General features: G+C 42.0%; 1 protein-coding gene across 5 annotated transcripts in view; it reads left to right on the top strand.

Moving 5' to 3' along the window:
• The first annotated feature begins 1307 nt into the window (after positions 1-1307).
• Positions 1308-23183, top strand: part of SIDT1 (SID1 transmembrane family member 1) — an 85539-nt gene continuing 63663 nt past the window's right edge. For 4 of the 5 annotated variants that reach the window (XM_032630376.1, XM_032630375.1, XM_032630374.1 and 1 more), the window contains exon 1: positions 1502-2170. In XM_032630376.1, coding sequence (XP_032486267.1) covers positions 1958-2170 — 213 coding nt within the window. In that variant the 5' untranslated portion in view covers positions 1502-1957. Of the gene's footprint in view, positions 2171-23183 lie in introns of all 5 variants that reach the window. The other variant, XM_032630373.1, reaches the window with a different exon arrangement.

The raw sequence follows: 23183 nt of genomic DNA, 5'->3' as shown, positions 1-23183 counted from the left end.
TCTAAATTCATTACTTAAAGTTAGGATAAATGATTGAAGGGTCATAGCTCCCTTCAAATCCCTACAAGGCTGTCATGTGGAAGAAGGATTAAGTTTATTTCTACGGCTCCAGACGGCAGAACTCACACCAGTGAGTGGAAGAGAGGCAGATTTCAATTTAAAATGTGAAATATCTTTCTAATAATGAGACACTTGCCCCCCAAAGAAGGGGTCACCTTGTGAAAGGGCCAGTTCCTCGCTCCTCTTAGTGTTTGAGTAGGACTCCATGATCCTACTCCTCTAGAAAGGGCTTGAACTGGCCAGGCCAGCTAATCTCAAAGGACATCATAAACCTCAAGTTCATGAAACGTTTTAAAATTATATAAAGAGGCATAGACATTTTAAATACAGCAATTTAACATCATTCAAATTCTGGATGAAATTATCATGCTATGTTTCTCAAAAACGATCAGTTCTATTTTAAACTTTACCCCCAGACTCTTCTTTGAATCAGTATTTTTGTCCTCATGCCCATATATTTTCAAAAACATTTTTTAAAAAGTAAAAAAAAAATTAAATTCTAATAAAAGTACTAATAGGAAGTCATCTAATTCAATCGTCCATCTGCATTGTTTTCTGATTGTGCACTTATAACTTTATACCAAATGCATTGCGCTCATTGTTTTTGATGTTTTAATAAATTGTAGTAATTCAATAAGGTTAAAAAGAGAGAGAAACACTTCCCATTGAATGGTAGGGAATGCTAGGATTTTAATCTGTAATTCTTTGAACATGATATTTTTCCTTCTTTGTGGCTTCTTTTTTAAAGTTCCCTCAGGTTGAACTCAATTATATTCTTTTCTAGTTTACAAATAACTTGAAGCTGAAAGCAAAGAGTCCTCCTGACTTGTGACTGATGTTCTGCCAGGACTTCCGAGGGATCCTCTTCTCAACCCACCCTTTACCTGCCTCTTCAACTGTTTAAATTGACTCCCCTAATTTTTTCCTGAAGGGTATCTCCTTTTGATTTGGGGCTGCGGTTTCTCTCCTGAAAAACAATACAGAATCCTGGGGATTCTGCTAAATCTAAGAAGTCATTGCAGAGGTAAAGTAGACAAGAAGTTAGGGCAGAAGTTGTGCCCTCTGCACAAAGCCAGCTGCTCTGGGTCGTCTTTGACAACTTCCGGGACTAGACTTCAGGCGGTGTTCGAAATTGTTTTCTTTACCATATCTATTTGTTTTTTTATGACTGTACATATTTACATACGTACACGTATGGCGAGGGAGAGAGAAAGTGATGACGTGAGGCTCCTTGAGATTAGGAGGTGATAAGAAAATAAAGCAGGTGGCTGGGAAGGGAGAAGGGAGAATCCTGTTAGAGAAGGGAGAATTGAGAGTTAACCGTCATTCAGACGAGCAGGAGGTCTCTGCAGGTAGCAGTCTGTAAATGCGAACTTGTGCACCCTCTTTGGGGACAGGCTCTGTTGCTTTCTATTTCTTCGCTTGCAGCCGCGTGCCTATTTATTTGAAACTGACTGAATTTCCTCTCAATGGCTGGTCAGGTTGATTCTTCAAGACTAGTGGATATTTCTTTTTAATGTCTCCAACGCATTTTTTTTCTTTCTTTCTTTTTTGAGGTTAAGGGGGAAGAGATGGTTGAAATTCTGGCTGGGTAAGCTGGGGAATTCTCAGAAATGAGAAAGAGGGAAGGAAACGGACTTAGAAGCTGGCAAGCAAAGCAGCAGCCCCCGGTTCCCCTATCTTCCGCACCCCCTACCTCCGCCCCGTGACCTTCCGTGGAGACCCCAGGAGGCTGCATCAATATTTGATCAGCCTTTCGCCAGCGCGTTGCCAGCACTCGTCGGCAGGGCTTGCCGGGCATCGCCTGCGCTGCGCTGCAGCCGGCGCCGGGGCCCGCAAGGGGCTTTGGAAGGACCGGCTCTTCGCTCGCCCGCTCCCCTGGGGCGCGGCGCCCACCATGCGGGGCTGCACGCTGCTCGGCACGCTGCTCTGCGCGCTGTCCTGGCTTCTGCCGCCGGCGGCACCCAGGCTCCCCGCGCAACCCTTAGCGCGGCGCCACGACTCCCGCGACCCCGTCAGGGGCGCTGAGTTCGATCGCATCTACAACGGGGTGGTGAGCCTCAGCACCGAGAACATCTACTCCTTCAACTACACTAGCCAGCCCGGCCAGGTAAGACACTCGCTCCCTTCGCTCCCAGGAACTTGCCAGACCTCAGAGCCCCGTCGCTGCTCTGGGTCCCTGGGGAATCGACCTCGGGAGACCACAGGGACCAAGGGACCCTCGTTCCCTTTCTCCTTCAAAGCAATCACTGACTTGCCCAAGCTGCCGTATCCTCCCCTACCGGCCTCGGGGACACCTTCGCCTCCTCTCGCGCCTTCCCGGCCTGGTCTCTAGCATCTCTGGGCTTTGCAGGGGCGCTGGTTCCCCGCACCGTCTGCGGGTCCTGGCCCCCTGCTGGGCCCTTCTCTAGGGAGGTCACGATTTCTAAGGCTGAGGAGGGAAAGGACCGCATCTCTGTTCCTAATCCCCTGCGGGGAAGGAACCTCATCTTTTTTGGATGATTCTGCCAGACTTCTATCTCATAGCACATGGGGAGGGAGAGCTGCTCAGAATCTAAAATGGGAATGTGTGAGAACAGACCAAGCTGCAGAACCTCTGTGTGTTCAAGAGTCACTGCCTGCGTTTCTGTACCGTTGTCACACGTTTGTGCTTCAGAGAAGCCAGAAGACCCAGCCAAAGATATTGGAACTGCAGCCATCAGCCGATTTATCGAGCTTTTGATTTTATACAAGGATGGATAATTGAGTGAAAGTTCTAGACCTGTTTCTGACAAAAATTGAGGTGAGACAAGGGAAGGAAAGGACTATTCCAGCAACTACTCCTTTGACACATATACTCTGATTGTATAATGTAAGAAAATGCATACAGTTAGCTTTTCCCCTCTAATAGGAGGCACAGAGAAAAGAGAAAACTCCCCAGTGCACCTGCCTCTAGATCTTCTTCCCAGGAATGTATGTGAATGAGTGTGTATATATGTGTATACATATGTATGAATGTATATGTATCCCTTACTATGCCAGCATTCCCTACTCATTGGGGAAATTCCAGAACCAGATGATTGGGATACCATGATATGCCTCCCTAACTCTCACTTAGGATCAAAACTCAGAAACCTGGTAGCTTGGGGGTAGTATTTAGCCAAGAGGGACCAGTGTGCCCATCACCACTCCCAGACATTTCCTAAGTGTGTGTACTGAGCAAGTGTACCATCTCCAGTCTGGCACCAGATCCTAAGCTTGGTCTTCACCATGGACCATGTCACCATATTCTTACCCTGTCCTGTCCCTCGCTGACCTTTAGGTTGTACTCCTGAAGTAAGCAGAGTGGCTGTGTGCAGACCCATTCCACTGTAGACAAGTCGGGGGGGGGGGTGTCAGTTTTTACTCCCCACATTCCTTGTAACCCACCTTTTCCAGTTCTGTGTGCTGTATGGACCAGCTGAAATTGCACCTGAAGTGTGTTCCCAGCCCTGTTATTGGCTCAGAATAAATAAATGTCTGAAAAACCCCATGATCTCTGGGGTGTACTGCCAGTTTCCCCCTAAATCATCGGTGAGGAAACTCAAATGATGTGTGCAAAGTAAGACCCTACATCAGGCTTTAGTATATCTTACACTGCTGCTTAGAGATACAGTGACTGCTTTTTTACTGTTCTTTGGACCTTTTTGGCTGCAGTATTCAGTGAGTTCCTCTACCTCAGCACACGTTGCACTGTTTGCAGTTAGGGTCACCTACTTGACTTTCCCAGAAAACCGTGAGATATTGAGGATGGGGGCAGAGTCATGTCCATCTCTATACCCTAGTACCTAGCACAGTGCTTGACACATAACAGGTTTACTAATGTTTTTGAAAAAATGAATAAATAGTTGAAAAAAGAGTTAAGGATTCTTTAAGCTAAACCTAAATAAAATATACCTTTTAGTAGGTTGAATGTGAGATCATTTCAGATAAAAACAAAATTTTAAAAAATTGTTCTGGGATTATGCTCTTTCCATTTTGCCTGTATGTATGTTAAAATGCCCTTTATTTTATGAAACAATGGTGATAATTAGTTTTTAAAATATCTTTGCATAATACAATAAAAAGCTGACAGTCCCTAAATTTTACTAGTCTGAGAAATATAGTTGGAAACCTTAGGACTAGCAGAAAACTCAAGTGCTTTAATTATTTTAATGCCAGTATGCAATAATATGAACCAGATGTCCTCAAATCTTACAGCCTTCTGAAACTTCTCTTTAATGTGCAAATAAGACAGTGGAATCCTCAATCAATTTACTTTGGAAAATTGCCCTTCTCTTCCTCCAGTCCTGTATTCCAGTTGCTTTCTCCAGAAATGGCATCGTTCTGACCTACCCATCCAAACCATTATTCTGTTTCTCTTGATGGCCTCCTCTCTTCTTGGTCCCTTTTGCCTCATGTTGGAGACCAGCGCCCCCTCCTTCTAATACCATGAACACAATCCTGTTGGATATAGCAGAATTTTACTGAAGGTTTGGAGTAACATAAGGAAATTGCAGAACAGCACAGAGTAGGTGACAGATTAAACCAGAAATCTAAGCAACACTGTCATAACAATTTACCAGCTATTCCTCCACCAGGAGAAATATCAGGATGGTGGCACTATTTTTCAGGCCCTGGCTTGTCACCATCTTCTTGGCCACCCCTCACCCCAAATGCTGGCCTCTCAGTCTCTAAATTTTTGATATTCTCTCACGTCAAGCAATTTTGCCTCCATGACCAACCCCAAACTCACTAAAGAACTCTGCTAAATAAAGAGCTATGAGCCCAAGAGCAGAATCTTTTTCCTTTAACCTGAGCAAGGTCTTGGTCAGGGCTCTCTCCCCTGCACATGTCATTTCCCATCTACCTGTCTTCAGTGCAACTAAGAATTTGGTTTAGACATAGGTGTATTCTTAATTGGAAAACTGAAAAATATGGAATGAAATACAAATAACAGTGTTTATGTTGGCACTAATGGACATGTAGCACATGAAATCATTAAATTCACACTACAGCGCATTATAAAAAGAAGACTTTCCTGAACTCTTTTTCAAATGCTTCCCATTTCTTTTCCAATGAACATAAATTTTATTTCCTAATTTTCACGTAGCATCTAGCTCTCCAGAGAGCAGCTCTCCAGAAATCTTGACTTCACACAAGTTTTTCTCAATTTAATTAAGTACACTGAGGTATTTATCTTTTAATGACATATAGTTGTCTATGCCTAAGGAACAAATCTTGGCTTTATTAATATCAACCACATCTAGAATCAGTTATACCAGCCTGTCAGATCCAGACTGAAAAAGCCTATCCAATTCTCATGAACAGGACATTCCAGGGGTAACTTCTAGCTGTAAACATTACTACTTAGAAGAATTAAAAATGTTAATGCAATAGCCTCAGTTCTCTCCAAGTCGTATGTACTCTCCCCGTTTTCTTTACAAAATGAGGCAGAGAAACCTCCTCTGCTGTCCTCCCACATCTCCTTACTGAACTGGACTGGTGCTTGTTTGGGAAGAATCATCTCATTAGCACATTACCTGGGTGGTTGGTTACTGTCTCAGTCAGTTCAGCCTGTTAGAGTACCATAGACTGGGTGACTTAGGAAACAAACATTGATTTCTCACAGTTCTGGAGGCTGGGAAGTCCAAGATCAAAGTGTCAGCAGACTTGTATCTGGTGAGAGCTGGTTTCTGGGCTTGTAAACAGCACTTACAGATATGTCCTCATGTGGCCCAGAGAGCAGAGAGAGTAGCCAGCTCTCTCCTGTCTCTTATTATAAGGGCACTAATTTCGAGAGCTCCAACCTCATGATCTAATTAACGTCCAAAGGCCCTACCTCCAAATACTATCACCCTGGGGATTAGGCTTCAACATATGAATTTGGGGATGTGAGGACACAAACATTCAGTCCACAGAGTCACCTCTCACATTTTCCTGTGTGGCTCTGAAGAAAGAGTATTGACATGTCATAAGGGTATTTAGGGGCTGACATTACTCCAGTTATGAGTCTGATTTTATGCAGGGCCCATCTTCTGCCTGCCCTGACCTGATAATCATATGCTAAACTGTACAATGGACCTCTACCTTTGCTACTTGTGCTGAACTTGTTTTTCAATTCCTTTTTGTTTCTTGCTGAGTGCCATGTCTATAAGCTTGCTGTAGTGTTGGGTTTGGTTTTTCAGTTGTTATTTAGTTTTGTGTAGATTTTACTGCTGTGATGGTCCCTTCTGACAGGGTGTTTTAGGTTCTTATACAGTTTATCGAGATTTTCAGCCTTTCTGCCTTTCCCAATTTGGTTTCAATGTGTTACCAGATGTATCTCCTATGTCATTCCTCACTGTTAGCTTGAATCTTAAAGACCAAGGGACTTGAAGATACCGTGAAACCTCTTTGCTGCTAGAAGTGCCAGCATTTCTTTCTTCATTTCAAATAGAAGTAACCACACCCTGTTGATATTATTACACGTTGCCATGCAGCACCCCAGAGTATGTTAGCCAGCTCTTCCTGCGTTGTTTAACGCTGGAGCTGACTGAAGTTCATGTCAACACACCAAGATGGTGCGTTAATGATTTAAAGGCACAACTAATGAGCTATTGGAATTGGGGCCTCACCATCCTTTCTGCTTATTTGCTAAGAAAAATATCAAATACATCATGGGCTGCCAGACAATACAGTCTTTTCTATTTTGCTAAAAAAAAAAATTATAAACATTGATCTTTTTTTTCTTTACTTGGACATTTTGAAAATGGAAACTTTGAGGTTTTCCAGTACATTAGCTGGCTATGCAAACCAAAACAAAACCTAAGGACCTGTATTTTGCTTAAAACCTAAGGTCAGCAATAAGAATAACATTGTATTCTATTAAGTCCTCAGCCTAAGATCCTTCGGTTTTTATATATAAGAATGTGTGTAAAAATTAGATAGAAGCAGTTGCTTTACATGTTAAAAGATAGTGCTCCATTCCTGAAAAGCAAAGCTGAATGTTATATAGCAACTTTAAATTATATAGTAAATGTTATTAATAAAATTAATTTGCTGTAATAATTAATTACTTCAAATTCTTATTCCCCTCATCCCCTCAGTTTGTTTGAAGTGACAGTAATAGCCAAAGAAATTGATTTTACTATTGGGAAGAAGTTATACGCAGATGTTAATTTTGCTACAAGATTCAACAGGGGATTTTTCAGTTAGTTTAACAAGAAGAGTAAAGCTGGCTTGAAGTTGTCTTATATTGAAAAATGTGTCCAGAGAAAGTTGAATATGAGTTTTCTTTCCTGATAAGAAAGCTGTAGGAATCCACTTCCCTGTCACAGCTCCCAAGAAGTGGGAAATTTTCTCTTATTTGGACCACTGAAAAGGTTTTGAGGAGCTAGTTTTCAATCCATAATTTTAAGGAACTTTATTTTGGACCCAGCCTTCTACAGCTCATCCCAAGGATGGCCAGGGGCCTCACTATGTAATTATGAAAGTATTGGTTATTTAAAAGTGAAGATCACCTATGTTTTGGTTAGACTCTTAAGTGTTTGAATAAAATACTTAATTTCCAAAAATGGTGGCAAAATTAAAGTTTATCTAACATCATCAAGTAACATGTTGTCCTGAGCAAAAACATCCTTTGGCTACCTGGGAACTTACACTTGATACTGTGGACATTTAAAAGTGTAGATAAAAGTTCACCTCTCCCTCTGCCTAACCTTGGCTGCAAAAGATTTTCAACTTTGTTTGCTTCCTCACTGTCCCCTATATGTACATATTTTTAACAAAACTTTATTCTTCAAAGCAGTTTTAGGTTTACAGAAAAATTAAGCAGAAAGTGCAGAGTTCCCATATATCCTCTCCCCACCCTCCCCCATTCACACAGTTTCCCCATTATTAATATCTGGCATTAGCGTGGTACACTAATGAACAAATATTGGTGTAATATTGATATTTTATTGGCCTTTATTATTTACTAAAGTCCACAGTTTACATTAGGTTCACTATTGGTGTTGTACGGTTCTATGGGTTTTGAGAAATGCATAGTGTCATATATCCTTCATTATGGTGAGTTATATAGAATAATTTCACTCCCATAAAAATCCCCTGTGCTCTACCTATTCATCCCTTCTTCCTTTCTTTCAAACCCTAGCAACCACTGATTGGTTTTCTTTACTCTCTTTATAGTTTTGTCTTTTCCAGAATGTCACATTGTTGAAATCATACAGCATGTAGCCTTTTCAGACTTGCCTCTTTCCCTTAGCAATATGCTTTCAAGGTTCCTCCATATCTTTTCATGGCTTGATAGCTTATGTCTTCTTAGTACTAAATAATATTACATTGTCTGGATATGCCATAGTTTATTTATCCATTCACCTAAGAAAGACATCATGGTTGCTTCCAATTTTTAGCAATTATGAATAAAGCTGCCGAAAACATTTGGGTGCAGATTTCTGTGTGGACATAAGTTTTCATCTCATTTGGGTTTATACCAAGGAGCTTAATTCCTAGATCATATGGTAAAAGTATGTTTAGTTTTATAAGAAACTGTCAAACTTGTCTTCCACAAGGACTGTACCATTTTGCACTCTCACCAGCAATGCATGAGAGTTCCTGTTGTTCCATACCCTCATCTGCATCTGGCATTGTCAGTGCTTTAGATTTTAGCCATTCTGAGAGGTGTAGAATGATATCTTATTGTTTTTGGTTTTGTTTTTTTTTGCGGTACGCGGGCGTCTCACTGTTGTGGCCTATCCCGTTGCGGAGCACAGGCTCCGGACGCGCAGGCTCAGCGGCCATGGCTCACGGGCCCAGCCGCTCCGCGGCATGTGGGATCTTCCTGGACCGGGGCACGAACCCGCGTCCCCTGCATCGGCAGGCGGACTCTCAACCCCTGCGCCACCAGGGAAGCCCTCCTATTGTTTTAATTTGCAGTTTCCTAATGGCATATACAGTTGAGTATCTTTTTACATGCTTATTTGCCATCTGTATATCTTCTTTGGTGAGGCATCTTTGCAGATCTTTTGCCCATTTTTAAACTGGATTGTTTGTTTCCTCGTCGTTGAATTTTAAGTGCTCTTTGTAGATTTTGGATACCAGTCCTTTATCAGAAACAAGTTTTACAAATATTTTCTCCTTGTCTATGGGCTTGTCTTCTCATTCTCTTAATAGCATTTTTCACAGAGCAGACATTTTTTAATTTAATGAAGTACCACTTATCAATTTTTCCCCATGGATCCTGCCTTTGGTGTTGTATCTAAAAGTTTGCCATAAAATCTAAGGTCACCTAGATTTTCTCCTTATATCATCTTCTGGAAGTTTTATAGTTTTGAATTTCACGTTTAGATTTATGATTCATTTAGGGTTGGTTTTTGTGAAAAGTGTAAGGTCTCTGTCTAGAATTTTTGTTTGGTTTTTGTTTTTGTTTTGCATATGATATCCAGCTGTTCCAGCACCATTTGTTGAAAAGGCCACCCTATATTTTTAGTATTATAGTACTGCGTACGTGTGTATACATTTATAGCCTATCTTGGACTAAGGAGTTTGAAGCAACTCTTTATTGGGGGCTCCTCATTGTTCTTACCATTGTTTCCAACCTTCCCCTCTGTTACCATCATCTCCAATCTCTACCATTCTCTTGTTGCTCCTTTTTTCTATGTATCTTTTGTCTCTCTGCTTCTTCCACCCCTTTTGTCTTTCCAGTCTTCTGTGAACACTGTCAGTCCATCAAGGTTCTTCCTGTTCTCTGGTCGTTTGAAGCTCTGCTACTGGCAAAATATTCTTTCTTCTTCATCTCAGGAGATATGTTTTGTTCCTTCCTTCCTGATTCAGAGCCGGTCTCCCAATTTTTAAGGTTTTGCTATAGAATGTTAATAATACCAACAGTGGAGGATGCAGAGCATACATTATTTGGGCAATCAGTATATATTTGTTTTGACTTCATGTACCATTATTTCCTTTTTTTCATGTCAACAAGATTTTCTTTGTCAAGTCTGCTTAGCTACAGAAGTGTGTCATTGGGCTTGCATTTGTGATGTTTTTTCTATTTTTTCTATCAATAAAAGAAACACAAAATATCCCCGAAGGGCTTCCCTGGTGGCGCAGTGGTTGAGAGTCCGCCTGCCGATGCAGGGGACGCGGGTTCGTGCCCCGGTCCGGGAAGATCCCACGTGCCGCGGAGCGGCTGGGCCCGTGAGCCATGGCCGCTGAGCCTGCGCGTCCGGAGCCTGTGCTCCACAACGGGAGAGGCCACAACAGTGAGAGGCCCACGTACCGCAAAAATAAATATATATATATATATATCCCTGAAAACCATAAGAAAGAGGTAATTGTATTTTAAACTTAAGAGCTGAAAGGACCTTTTAAATTACCCAATCTCCTCTCTCTTAAAAGGAGAGAAAACAGAGCTGGTAAAATAAATTACTTGTCCAAATTATACAACTAGTTTGAAGCAAAGTCAGGAACATAACTCAGGTTCCTGAGGACATTTCCTCAGGATATGTCTACTAAACCTCCCACAAAAGCACATCTGTTATGCTTATCAACAACAATAAAAATTTTAAATACCATAGTCATAATTCCACAGTCAGGTTGTTTGATCATACAGTTTAAGAGCTTTATGTCTGATTCCCTTACAGTTACTGAAAGTTGAAACAAGAGGATTTTCACTTCTGTTTTTCCTCCATGGATCGTCGAGGCATCCATTTGCCTATGTTAAGTCAGGCAAGCAGAGTTGACACTAAGGAAAACGGTGAATGTGACAGATTTCCTTCAGTGTTTCACAGAGCCACAGGCACCCACCACCCTGTGGACCAGCCTTCATCTCTTCTGTGCTTTACTGTCATTAATGCTGGGTTCCTTCTTTGTGCCAGACATAGGGCAGCTTGGAGACCTAAGCAGTTAACCTATATGTTCCTCTAGGGCAGTATTAATCCTGAGAACTGGTATTTCCGGATCCCCACTAAATAGCTATGAAGATAAGCCATAGCAAACAGGAATGACTGACTCTTCCTGTTCCTTTAGATCTAACTGTCCTTCTGTGGACGAACTGACTCACAACTATTTTAATTTGTCTGACTGGGGGTGTATGTTATGCTCCCCCCAAAATTAGCATGTAAATGCTCACAGTTTTATTTTATCCTCTCTAATACTTGCAAAAAAGGAATCCTGTATTCATCCCCTCTCTCTCCCTGCACCGTCTTCACCAGAGTGGAGGAATTATAGGTTTCTAAGGAGAAGGACAATGTTTATCTGGGTAATAAAGGGATAAAAAGTGGGGGATAAGGAAACAGGCAAACAGAATGAAGTCTGGGTGTGCAGAGATGGTTTGGGGAGATCTGCGGACAGTAAGGCTCAAGTTAGCTGTGGGCTATGAATGAAGTAGACAGAGAAGGAAAGAGGGTGTGGGGTCAGGCAAGGTTATTGGCTGCAGGCAAGAGAAATCAACTGGCTAACATAAGGAGAAAAAGAATTTACTAGAAGGATATTGGATAGCACCCAACCTGAGTTCCTAAGCTCACACTGTGGGGACCAAGAGAGAATACACTGCAAGAAATTATAACAACAGTCACGCAGCAGGAATGTGTGGCCAGGATGCTCACCTAGGCACTACCACCTCCTCTGCCATTAGACATGGTCACCCCTGGACCCTGTTGTCATGGTCCCTACTGATGTCACCACTGACAGCGAGTGTTAAACTCTTCCTTCATCTTTGTATCATTTAATCACCGTTGAAAGTACCAAGTGGGAGCATCCAACTCTCCGAGCGTGGGTCCTGTACCTGCCCCCTATGGCATCTACAGGCAGCCTTGCCTCCCACAAAACTCACACAGTGGCGTGGAGGGGAGGAAGTTCCTCTAAAACATGCAAGGCATTTGGATGCTGGGCAGCCCCCAAATCAACCCCACCAAAAGTTTTCATGGGGTGTTCTCTAGCTAGGACATTTGTTGGAAGATAGTTACATGGACCCAGACATAAGTGATCAGGGACCAAAGGGAGCAAATCTGGGCTACTGCAGGCTATCTTTGCCCATTTAAAGAGGAACATCTTACCTGGGCACCAGAGAAGAATTCAAGTCATATATATCATCTCGGCCACAGTGTTTACTCCATGATTAGAAATAGTTGTGTCTCTGAAATATGGCCTTCCCTGAGGCCGCTTCTGCTAGTCTCAGGAAATTATCTTTGAAGATTTTGAAGGGGATGATGTTTGCAGATGATTGGCTTTGTCTTGTTTAGAAAGCAGTTTTCTTTAGGTAATACTTATATCCTGCCAATACTTATTTAAAATTACAAATGGCACCAGTCTGGCAATGAATACCACTACAGAAATAAACAGCTGATAGGGCTTCCCTGGTGGCGCAGGGGTTGAGAGTACGCCTGCCGATGCAGGGGACAGGGGTTCGTGTCCCGGTCCGGGAAGATCCCACATGCCGTGGAGCGGCTGGGCCCATGAGCCATGGCCGCTGAGCCTGCGCGTCCGGAGCCTGTGCTACGCAACGGGAGAGGCCACAACAGTGAGAGGCCCGCGTACAGCTAAAAAAACAGCTGATAAACATCAGATCATAACTCTGACAAGCATCGCAGTTCTGTAGTGCTTTTCCAACTTTAGAGCATTAATTAAGTAGGCCTCAGAATAGCTCTAGAAGAAACATGCCTGCAGTGCAATCACTCAGCACATAAATAAAATCCAGGGAGTAGATCCTTGTGTTCTGCCTCAAACCATAAAATAAATTATTTTTACCTCTTTATAATTTTTTCTCCCTCCCAAAAGAAGGAATATAAGCAGGAAATAGAGAGAAAAAGACAGGAAAGATAAAGAGGAAAAGGGAATCACACACAGAGATGAGCAGACGCAGATACCTAAGAGGTTGGTGAACCAACAGAGGCCCCTGGCTCTCTCCCAGGAGCCAAGGCTGGAGATGCCTCAAGCCAGACGGAGGGCAGTGGGACAGAGGAGCTAATGCAAAGTCTGTGAGAGGCCTGGAGAGACAGAAGATGGTCAGCTCTTGGGGTGAGAGGCGCGTGGCCACCCTCAGTCTAAGAGGCCATGGGTAGGGAATAGGTTGGAGGAGAGCTTTCTTGTGGTGCTTTTTTGCCTCCCTCAGTTTGGCCCAGGTGTACTGCTGCCTGCCCTGCCTCGTCATCATCAGGAGGGAGGAAACAAGCAGTACCCACCCAGGGTGGGCTGGCTCGCGGGATAATACCTGTGGAGGCTGGCGTGGAGAAGGGTAACCACTGTGCCTGCTGACCTGCTGACCCTGAGCTGTCCCTGCTTTCCCACAGGCCCCTTCACAGGGCAGACGCCGGCAGGTTAGGATGGGAGCAGGAACAGTGGGGCTGGGGGGCGGTGGATGAGGGGCGGGAAGGTAGAAGTAAAATTAGATGGGCGGGGAATGGACCCCTGGAGGGGGGTGAAAAGGGGCATGGTCAACTCAGAGGCTCTCCACCCTTCCAGTCCCTCCTTCTTCCCTGAACTCCCCTCACATTTAGCTCCTCCCCTCGGGAGTTCACTCTACGACCCTAGGTAGCTGATAGCCCAGGGAATCAGAGCTCATGGGAGAAAATCACAACAGATCTACAGATGGAAGTTACGTGAGAAATGTCAAACTGAATGACCTTTACCAGATGTAGTAGAGTTAAGGAATAGGAAGAATAAGACTTCATGACAAGCAAAGTGAACATCCTGGAAGAGATGTGGATAGGAGGACGTTGTTCAGATGAAACAGGTTGCAGCTATAAAGATGAAAGATGAAGCAACTGGGAAATCCCAGATTTAAAAAATAATACTGTTTACATAAAGACCTCGGCAATGGGTTGGACGTTAGAATGAATAACGGATTAGAGAACTGGAGGATCGTGTTGAGGGTCTACCTAAAGAGATGTAGGATATAAAGAGAAAAATTAAGAAATTGGGAGCACAGACCCAATTATGACATCAACATAATAGGGGTCCCACAGGAAGAAAACAAATGGAGAGAAAGGAATATCTGTAGAAATAATGCTGAAGAATTAAGAACAGCCATTTCCCTGGCATCCTGGGGTGTTTTTTTAGGACTTGTTGAAAGCTACAACCTTAGCTGGGCTACCTCCGCTCATATGAAAACAGAAACTGTAGTGTATGTACTAAGTGTCAAATACATGCTTGACTCCAAATAATGTCACAGATAAAATCCTCAAAGAGAAACAAATACATGGAACAATTAGCAAATATTACAAAACATGAAAATATGATGTAATTGAGCACTAAATTGGGTAGTAACAGTCCTTAAGTTTTATGATATTAAATGGCTAGATTAGGGTGAGTGAGGGTCTTCAGGACATACCTGATTTGACCTCAGTTCTTGTGAAAAAAATATCACAGCATTTCCCAAAGTGCGTTCTATAGAACATTTATTCTGGAGGATAGTCTTGGTGTGGCATGTGAAAAGGATTCCAAATGTAGTGGAATTTGGCCATGTTTTAACTGCCCAGTATCTGAACCCCATTCCTATATGTTTTGGGGAAATTCCTCATTTCATGAGTCTCTGCTGGAGACAGAGCTCCTTCCACTAGGGAAGCAGAACAGCGGGCATCTGCTATCTTGAACACACCCCTCCCAACCCCACCAAGCTCAGGCTCGGGTCTGTGGCCTCGGCGCTACCAATCAGATCTGTTTCCCCAGACTTTGAGTTGGGAGCCAGTGACGCAGGAAAGCAGCTGTTCAGCGGCAACAGAGGCAGCACTGGGCGTCCAGGGATGGCCATAGCAATGGAGTGGTAGCACTTAAGACCTTCCAAAGGCTGTCTATTTTCCTTAGAGTAAAGCCCCAACCTCTCTAACATGACTTTAAGACTCTTCAGGACTATCATGGCCTTTCAGGCACCTCAGGCTTCAGCCAAACTGATTTTCCCTTAATTCTTCAAACTCGCTTCTTGCCTTCTCTCTCTCTCTTTTCCTCTTTCCCTCCTTCCTCTCTTTCCTTCCTTATGTCTGCTACACAGTTCCCTTTGTTTGGACATTTCTCTTGCTCTGCCCACATTTTTCTGGTTAATCCCTACTCATCCTTTAGGAAGATATTCCCTGGAAAGTCTGTGCCATGCACTTCCACAGCAACTTGAATATTAATGCACTTGCTTGTTGAATTGGCATTCCATGTGTAAACCTGTGATCTCAGTGAGGACAAAAGACTATGTCTACACTGCTTAGTAATGTATCTCCCATGCCCAGAACAATGCCTGGCACAGGGTGGGGGGTCAAATATTTATAGAATGAACAAAGTTCATCCTAAAGTAGCTAGAATCTAGACCGTGTATTGTTCTATATTCCTGGCCTGCCAATCATTAACCTCTCTTCACTGTTTTCCCATGTTTTTATTGGAATTGAAATGTTTAAAATAAAATTTAAATCATAAGCCAAAAGAGGAAAGAGTATATAAATGTATTTCTGTCCAGATTATTGTTGGCATAATGAAATTGGTGAGATGAGGTCTGTAAAGCATGCTTCTTAGGAAAGTACTCTGAATTGTATTCATTTTGTAATGCTGAGAATCTAAAAGAATAGGGAAGAAACAGCTCCCAAGGGGTAAACTGCTCTTTTCGATGAGATGAATGAGCTGTTCCAGGAAAGCTGGAAGCCAAGCTGTGAAAGGAAATTCATATCCTATGTGAGATGGACAGAACCCTCTCTTCTGCCCGGGGGCAGGTGGGCTTATAAATGTGTCTCCACACGTGGAAAAAAGACAGTCAATAACTGATTGATTGGTGAACGCGTGGGAGTGGAAAAGCACTGCCCCAACCCAGAGCCCGGATGGGACAGCTCTGCCTTCTGCTCTGCCTGGTGCTCGGCAGGTCACAAAACACAGGTCACCCATAGTCTAGGGAGGTGGATAGTTTGGGTGTTACTGTTCCCATTCTACAGTTGAGGAAACTGAGAATGTCCAAAGTCACCCAGATAGTAGATGTAGTGCCAGAAATAAAATCCAGTTGTATGTATCTTTCTGCCTTATTGCATAAGTTTACAGAAGATGGTTTTCCAAGGCTACATCAGGCAGAGGGAATTTTAAACAGTCTCATCAATAACTACAGGAATTACTTTAAAGCTTATCTTTAAAAAAAAAAGTATAACCTGTGATTAAAGCAGCTCAGTTCCCTGCAGTGGTTATAAAACTTGTGGGATGAAATGCTTCATTTACTAGGACTTTCCAGCCTCTAATAAGAAAAGGATTCAGAACTGCAAGGTCACTTCACTCCGGGGAAGCTGTTTTCATACAACAGTCACATAATGGACTCTCCCAGCAAGCCTTCCTTCATTCAGCATGAAGGTTCTTGGCAGGTGGGTACAAGTTGGAGATAAGCTGCTGGTCAGGGAAAGGTACAGATCTGTACCTGAATGGCTTCATTCCTTAAAAATTCTACAGATCTAATGTTATAGGTTGATTTATGTCCCCAGCTCCAAAATATATGTTGAACCTCTAACCCCTGGGACCTGTAAATATGACCTTATTTGGAAGTAGGATCTTTGCAGATGTAATCAGATTAAGATGAGGTTATTAAGGTGGGCCCTAATCCAATGTGACTGAAATTCTTATAAGAATAGGGAAATTTGGACACAGACATGCACAGAGAATAGGACAGAATGTGAAACAGACACACAGAGAGAATACCGTGATGACAGAGGCATGAGCTGCAGTGATGCAGCTGCAAACCAAGGAAGCTCAAGGATTGACCATCACCACCAGAAGCGGCAAGAAAGGATTCTACCCAGAGTCTCAGAGGCAGCGTGGCCTGGCTGATATTTTCATTTCAGACTTCTAGTCTCTGGAACTGTGAGAGAATACATTTCTGTTGTCTTAAGAACCCAGTTTGTGACACTTTCTTACGGCAGCCCTAGGAAACTCACACACCTAACAACACGGAATCTAGGCTGGCACATTACTGTCCAGTGCAGTACTAGATTCATCTTCATATTTCCTTTCCAGGGAAGAGCAATGGAGAAATGAGTCATGTTAATCAGACCAAAGATGATGTAAAGTTTTCCAGCTGGCTGCACGTGCGCAAGGTGGGTGGGGAGGTGGGCAGGCTATAATCGGTGAAGTTAGTACAAGCAGGTCAAGCACTAGTAAGGACAGACTATATGAGAGTATGTTTTGGAGACTGTTTGCCACTTCCTTGAATAGCAAAGAACCTGTACAAGGAATCTCCTGGCAGTCCAGTGGTTAGGACTCGGCACTTTCACTGCCGTGGCCCAGGTTCAATCCCTGGTCGGGGAACTAAGGCCCTGCAAGCCACGTGGCCAAAAACAAAAACAAAGAACCTGTATAAAATGTATAAAATGAGGGTTGTTGCTCAGAAGTGGGCAAACACAAACGCCAGCACATCACGGCTTCTTGATGATGATGATGATGGTGAAATATTTCAGACACATAGACAAGTATAGAAAATAATATAACACCAGTGTACCCACAACTCAGCTTACGAAACAAGAAGACGATTATAATTCCCTACTTACCTCCACCCATCCTCTTTCTTCATCCCCCAAAGTAACCATTTTCGGGAGACAGTCCTTCATAGGTCTCTGGATTTCTGCACATCTTACAGGAAGGCAATGACTGAAATTTTTCTACATAGTTCTTTCAAGGACATTTGTATAGTGAACACCTCAGAAAATAGAGATGGTGTCCCGCTCTGGGGAAAGTTCAGGCAGGCTTTCTGCCCATGTTGTGACCAGACTAATAATGTACTTGCTTCTAACCCAGGAGTCTGGGTCTTCTATCAATATCTAAGAAACTGTGGCAACTGGGGTTAAGTCTGAGATCCTTCCAAGTTTTTGAAAACAATTGTCTTGAATTTGGTGTGTATTAATTCCATGTATATATATTTTACTAAAGATAGATAGATATTATTTTACTAAAGATAGATAGATAGACAGATATTATTGTTTTGCTTGTTTACAAAGTTTATGTAAATAGGATCATACAACCTGCTCTTTCTCTTAATTTATCTTCTTCAGAGTTATCCACCCTGATCCATAGTCTACTTCATTTCATTTCATTCTTATTCATGACTTTGTGTAAACTTAGGAGTGGAAATGCTGGGATGTAATGTGAAGTCGCCTTCAGCTTTAGTAGATATTGCCAGCTTGTTCTCTGAAATGGTTGTACCGAATAACATTCTCGTAAGCAATATGCAAGAGTTCCTATTTCTGTCCATCCTTGTAAATGTGGTATTGTCATACTTTTGAGTCTTTACCTTCTGATGACTGTAAAATATTCTCATCCTTTCACATGTTCTTTGGTCATTCTTCTCTTCAGTTGCTGTTTACATCCTTTACCCATTTTTCTATTGGGTTATTGTGTTTTTCTATGAGTTTTTAGGATTCTTCATACATTCACAATACTGATATTTTGTCTGTTATATATGTACAAATAACATCTCCTATACTCTCCCTTCATTTATGGTGTTTATATACCTTCTTGATGTCACAGTAGAAGTCTACATCCACAATGGTGTTCAGTGGAGTCAGGGATTCAAAATGGTGATGACAGCATGATCTGACCAAGCATTGTGTGGAGACTGGGCTGCAAGAAGCTTGGGTTCTAGTAATGATACTTCCATAGCTGAGCATCCTTGGGGAAGTCATATCACCTCTACGTCTGGGGCTCCTCCTCTGTAAATGGAACCTTTGGACTAGATGATCTCCCTGAGTACCTTCCCAGATGCAAGGTTCTCTAATGCCATGAGTCAAGGTCATGTGCGCCAGGCAGGCAACAGCAGGACCTATGTGAACAATCCCAACTTCTCTATAACTTGGGAAGTAACCGACTAGCTTCTGTGTTTTTTACTCTGACTCTTCCACATGGGTAGCCACTTTGTCCTCTGGGGGCCCACAGCACCTGCTCACATTGCTACTATAGTATCATCACATTATGCTTTTGATGATAACACCATCTGTCTCTCTGACTAGATGATGAGCTACTCAAGGACAGGGTTCCCTTTAGTATATCCTTAGCACCTCCCATAGCTTCTGACTCAGTGACTGTTTGAAGAATGATGGAGGGAGCATGACAGGGTAGGAAAGAGGGAAGGAAGGAAGGGAGAGAAGAAGGAAGGACAGACAGAAAGACCAAACACCCCCAAAATACACACCCAGTGAACATAACAGGTTATTAAAACAGTTACCAAATAACATTTGTATGTAAAAAAAAATCATTTTCTAACGTTTGTAACATGAGGAAAAGGAACCATTAGCAAATACTACGGTAGCTATTTTACAAGTGGAATCAGTTTTTCAAGATCACACCAGAAAACAATGGTGCGCCTAATATGGAAACCAGTAATCTCTGATTCTTAATCTGATATTCCAATAAAGCCTACAGTCTCATTGTTTTAGCAAAACCAAACTAGATTTTGAATTAAACTCATTTTCACCCTTTCTGCAACAGAACTCTATTATTTGTAATTTTGAACTTTTCCCTACTGACATGTTCTAAAAGATTAAAAAGGGGCTCTCTAAGCTTTAAGACCTTTTGTAATTGTGATCTATATAATATCAGAGTTGGGAGTACTTAAATAATTCTTCCCTCATAGTTATAATGCAATTCCCTGCTTGTAGTAACATAGGAAGAGAACAAGATATATGTAATAAATGTGCTCTTTTTGTCATGACAACAGGAAGAAGCAACAGGAGGGAAAATCTTGGCTCTTAAGAGTAGTCTGGGGAGATTGGGATTGACATATATACACTAATAGGTATAAAATAGATAACTAATAAAACCTGCTGTATAGGGGCTTCCCTGGTGGCGCAGTGGTTGGGAGTCTGCCTGCCAATCCAGGGGACACAGGTTCGGGCCCTGGCCTGGGAGGATCCCACATGCCGTGGAGCGGCTGAGCCCGTGCGCCACAACTACTGAGCCTGCGCTCTGGAGCCCGTGAGCCACAACTACTGAGCCCATGTGCAGCAATGACGACGCAATACAACCAAAAATAAAACCAACCAAACAAATAAATAAATTTAAAAAAAAAAAAAAAAAACCTGCTGTATAAAAAAAATAAATTAAATTAAATTAAAAAAGAAACAGTAGTCTGTTACAAGGTATCAGGGTCCATTATGTATTGTCAATACCTTCATTTAGTTTTGGCTTTACATGGCTTACTTCACTGCTGCAAATGTAATCCAACTTTCCCAGTTGCATATTGGCCTCTGGAAAAGCAAAGCAACATGTGAACAGGGCTTTATATCCTTTCCCGGGGGTGGTACATTATCTGCTCATCTTGAAAAACTGCCCAGTGTTTTCTATTTCCCACTATAATATATTTTTTTTGCAATTTATTATGCCAGTATCTCTGAGTTTTAAAATTATAATTAGTAAGATCATTATTAAATAATAATAATAAAAAAAAACTAAGTGGGTTACAAGAGCCAGACCAGGAATAAAAGAGCGTGGAGATAAAGAGTGGAGTGGAGTGGAGTAACAATCTGCCCTGCTCTGCTCGCAGCAGACCTCCTTCCTGCTGGCCCAGTTTCAGCCCCACCAGACACACTAGCTTCCAGATGTGCTAGTGACATTGGTGATCTCACGGTTGTGCATCTCATAATAATGGGAAGTTGGCAGGCTGCTGACAAGATGGTTTCTTTGGAACAGTACTTTCCAGAGTATGGGCTTCCCAGTACTTCCCAGAGTATGGGCTCCAATCCACATGTATCAGAATCCCCTAGCATGCTGTTAAAAACACATTATTTTAAAGTTCTACTCCTGATCTGCTGAATCAGAAATGATGAGGGTGGGTTTGAGAGATTCAAATGCTAAAAGGCACGCTAAAATTTGAGAATCACTGCCTTAGAGTGACATGTAAAAAAAAAAAAAAAAGGAGGGAAATCCCTTCTGGAACTAAGTACCTAAGAAGGAAGGAGAAGACTGCAGCCTAGGTAACGAAAAGGGAAGCAGCAGACAAGCAAAAGATGAAGCTGGCCTAGTTCACAGCTTTCCTTAGGTTTTTACCTCAGTTCTGACCGCTATAGATTTAAGCCGGACAAAAGTGTGCTCTAAACACATGTGCTGTAAGTTGGTGTTTGTGTTATGAACCTCAAAAGTGAGCCTGCTTCTAAGTTAATTCATTTTGCCAGCACCAGAGATGCCAAAGGTGAAGTCTTCAGCTTTGCAGAAGAGCCAGGCAGGTAAACTAAATGTTAGAATACTGAGAGATCCATGTCCACAATGAGACACCACTTCACACCCACATAATTACAATCTAGAAGACAGACAGTAATAAGTGCTGACAAGGATATGGAGAAATTTGAAACTTTTACATTGCTGGTAATGTAAATTGCTGGAATGTAAAATGATGCACCTCTTTGGAAACATTTTGACGGTTCCTCAAAAAGTTAAACATAAGAGTTACCATGTCACCCAGCAATTCTCCTCCTAGGTATACACTCAAAAGAACTGAAAACACTGTAAAGCACAGGGAACTCTATTCAGTACTCTATAAAGACCCATATGGGAAAAGAATCTAAAAAGAGAAAAGGAGTGGATATATGTATATGAATAACTGATTCACTTTGCTGTACACAACATTGTAAATCAACTATACTCCAATAAAAATTAAAGAAAAAAGAATTGAAAACACATGTTCACACAAGAACTTGTTTACAAATGTTTCATAGCAGCATTATTTGTAATAGCCAAAACGTAGAAACAACCAAAATTTCCATTAACTGAAGATTAAACAAATGTTGTATATTCATTCAATTAGAATATTATTGAGCAATAAACAGAAATGAAGTATTGACACGTGCTACGACATGGAAGAACCTTGAAAACATTATGCTAAGTGAAATAAGCCAGACACAAGAGAGCATATATTACATTATTCCACGTATATGAAATATCCTATGTGAAATAGGCAAATCCATAGAGAATTTAAATTAGTGGTTACCAGGCACTGGGGAAGGAAGGGAATGAGGAGTGACTGGTAATGGGTACAGGGCTTCTTTCTGGGGTGATGAAATTGTTCTGGAATTAGGTAGTGGTAATGGGTGCACAGCTCTGTGAATATACTAAAAACTACTGAACTATACACTTTAAGAGTGAGTTGTGTGGTATGTTATCTATGTCTCAATTTTTAAAAGTGACCAAGAAAAACAGAATAAATTTGACTGCATGAAAAAATGTTTTGTGCTCGTCTGTAGAAAAAGCTAACTTCTATTTTCTTCTACTCACCCAGTACTTCTGACATTAGATTTATGGATCTTCCACACATTAAGCAATTTTATGTGGGTGGGTGTCCTACAATTCAATCCAGTTCTGACACTGTCTACCTGATGTTTGCATCACATCTCATAGGTTCAGACTCAGTCCCACAAGACTGCCTACCTCCCACTTCAGATGCTGATCACAAGTCCAGGCTGTTACCTATGCTCTTACCAAACAGCTATAAATCAGAGGTTCCCAAGTCCCCCTCCTCAGGTTTGATTAATTTGCTAGAGCAGCTCACAGAACTCAGGAATACAGTTTATTTACTAGATGACTATAGTATTGTAGTAGGATATAACTATAAAAGGATATAACTTAGGATGAGCAATATAGAAGAGGTGCATAGGGTAAAGTCCAAAAGTGTTCTGAGCACAGAAGCTTCTATCCCCATGGAGTTGGGTTGCTCCATCCTCCTGGTATATGTATGCATTCACCAACCTGGAAGTTCTCCAAACCTTGTATTTTAGGAATTTTTATGGAGGCTTCATCATTTGGGCATGATCAATTATTAACTCAATTTCCAGCCCCCTCCACTTCCTGGAGGATGGAGGTAGAACTGAAAGTTCCAATCTTCTAATCATGGCTAGGTCTTTTGGGTGACCAGCTGCCATACTGAAGTTATCCAGGAGCCCACCAAGAGTCTCTTCATTAGAACAAAAGAGACTCCTGTCACCCAGAAAATTCCAAAGGATTTAGGAGTTCTGTCAGGAGTCAGGTATAAGACCAAATATTAGAACAAAATATGCCACTAGTGCTCTTATCACTTAGAAAAATACAAGGGTTTTAGGAGCTCTGTTCCAGGGACTGGGGGCAAAGGCCATATATATTTCTATTATTTCACAGTGGTATTAATATGCTGTATAGAGGTAATCAGAGGCCACATGTCCCCCCAAAAGAGGGACACCCACTTATTT

The sequence above is a fragment of the Phocoena sinus genome, chromosome 4, assembly GCF_008692025.1.
Source record: "Phocoena sinus isolate mPhoSin1 chromosome 4, mPhoSin1.pri, whole genome shotgun sequence".
In the NCBI taxonomy this organism is placed as follows: domain Eukaryota; kingdom Metazoa; phylum Chordata; class Mammalia; order Artiodactyla; family Phocoenidae; genus Phocoena; species Phocoena sinus.
The sequence above is the reverse complement of the archived record's forward strand: the minus strand, read 5'-3'. Positions and strand labels throughout refer to the sequence as shown.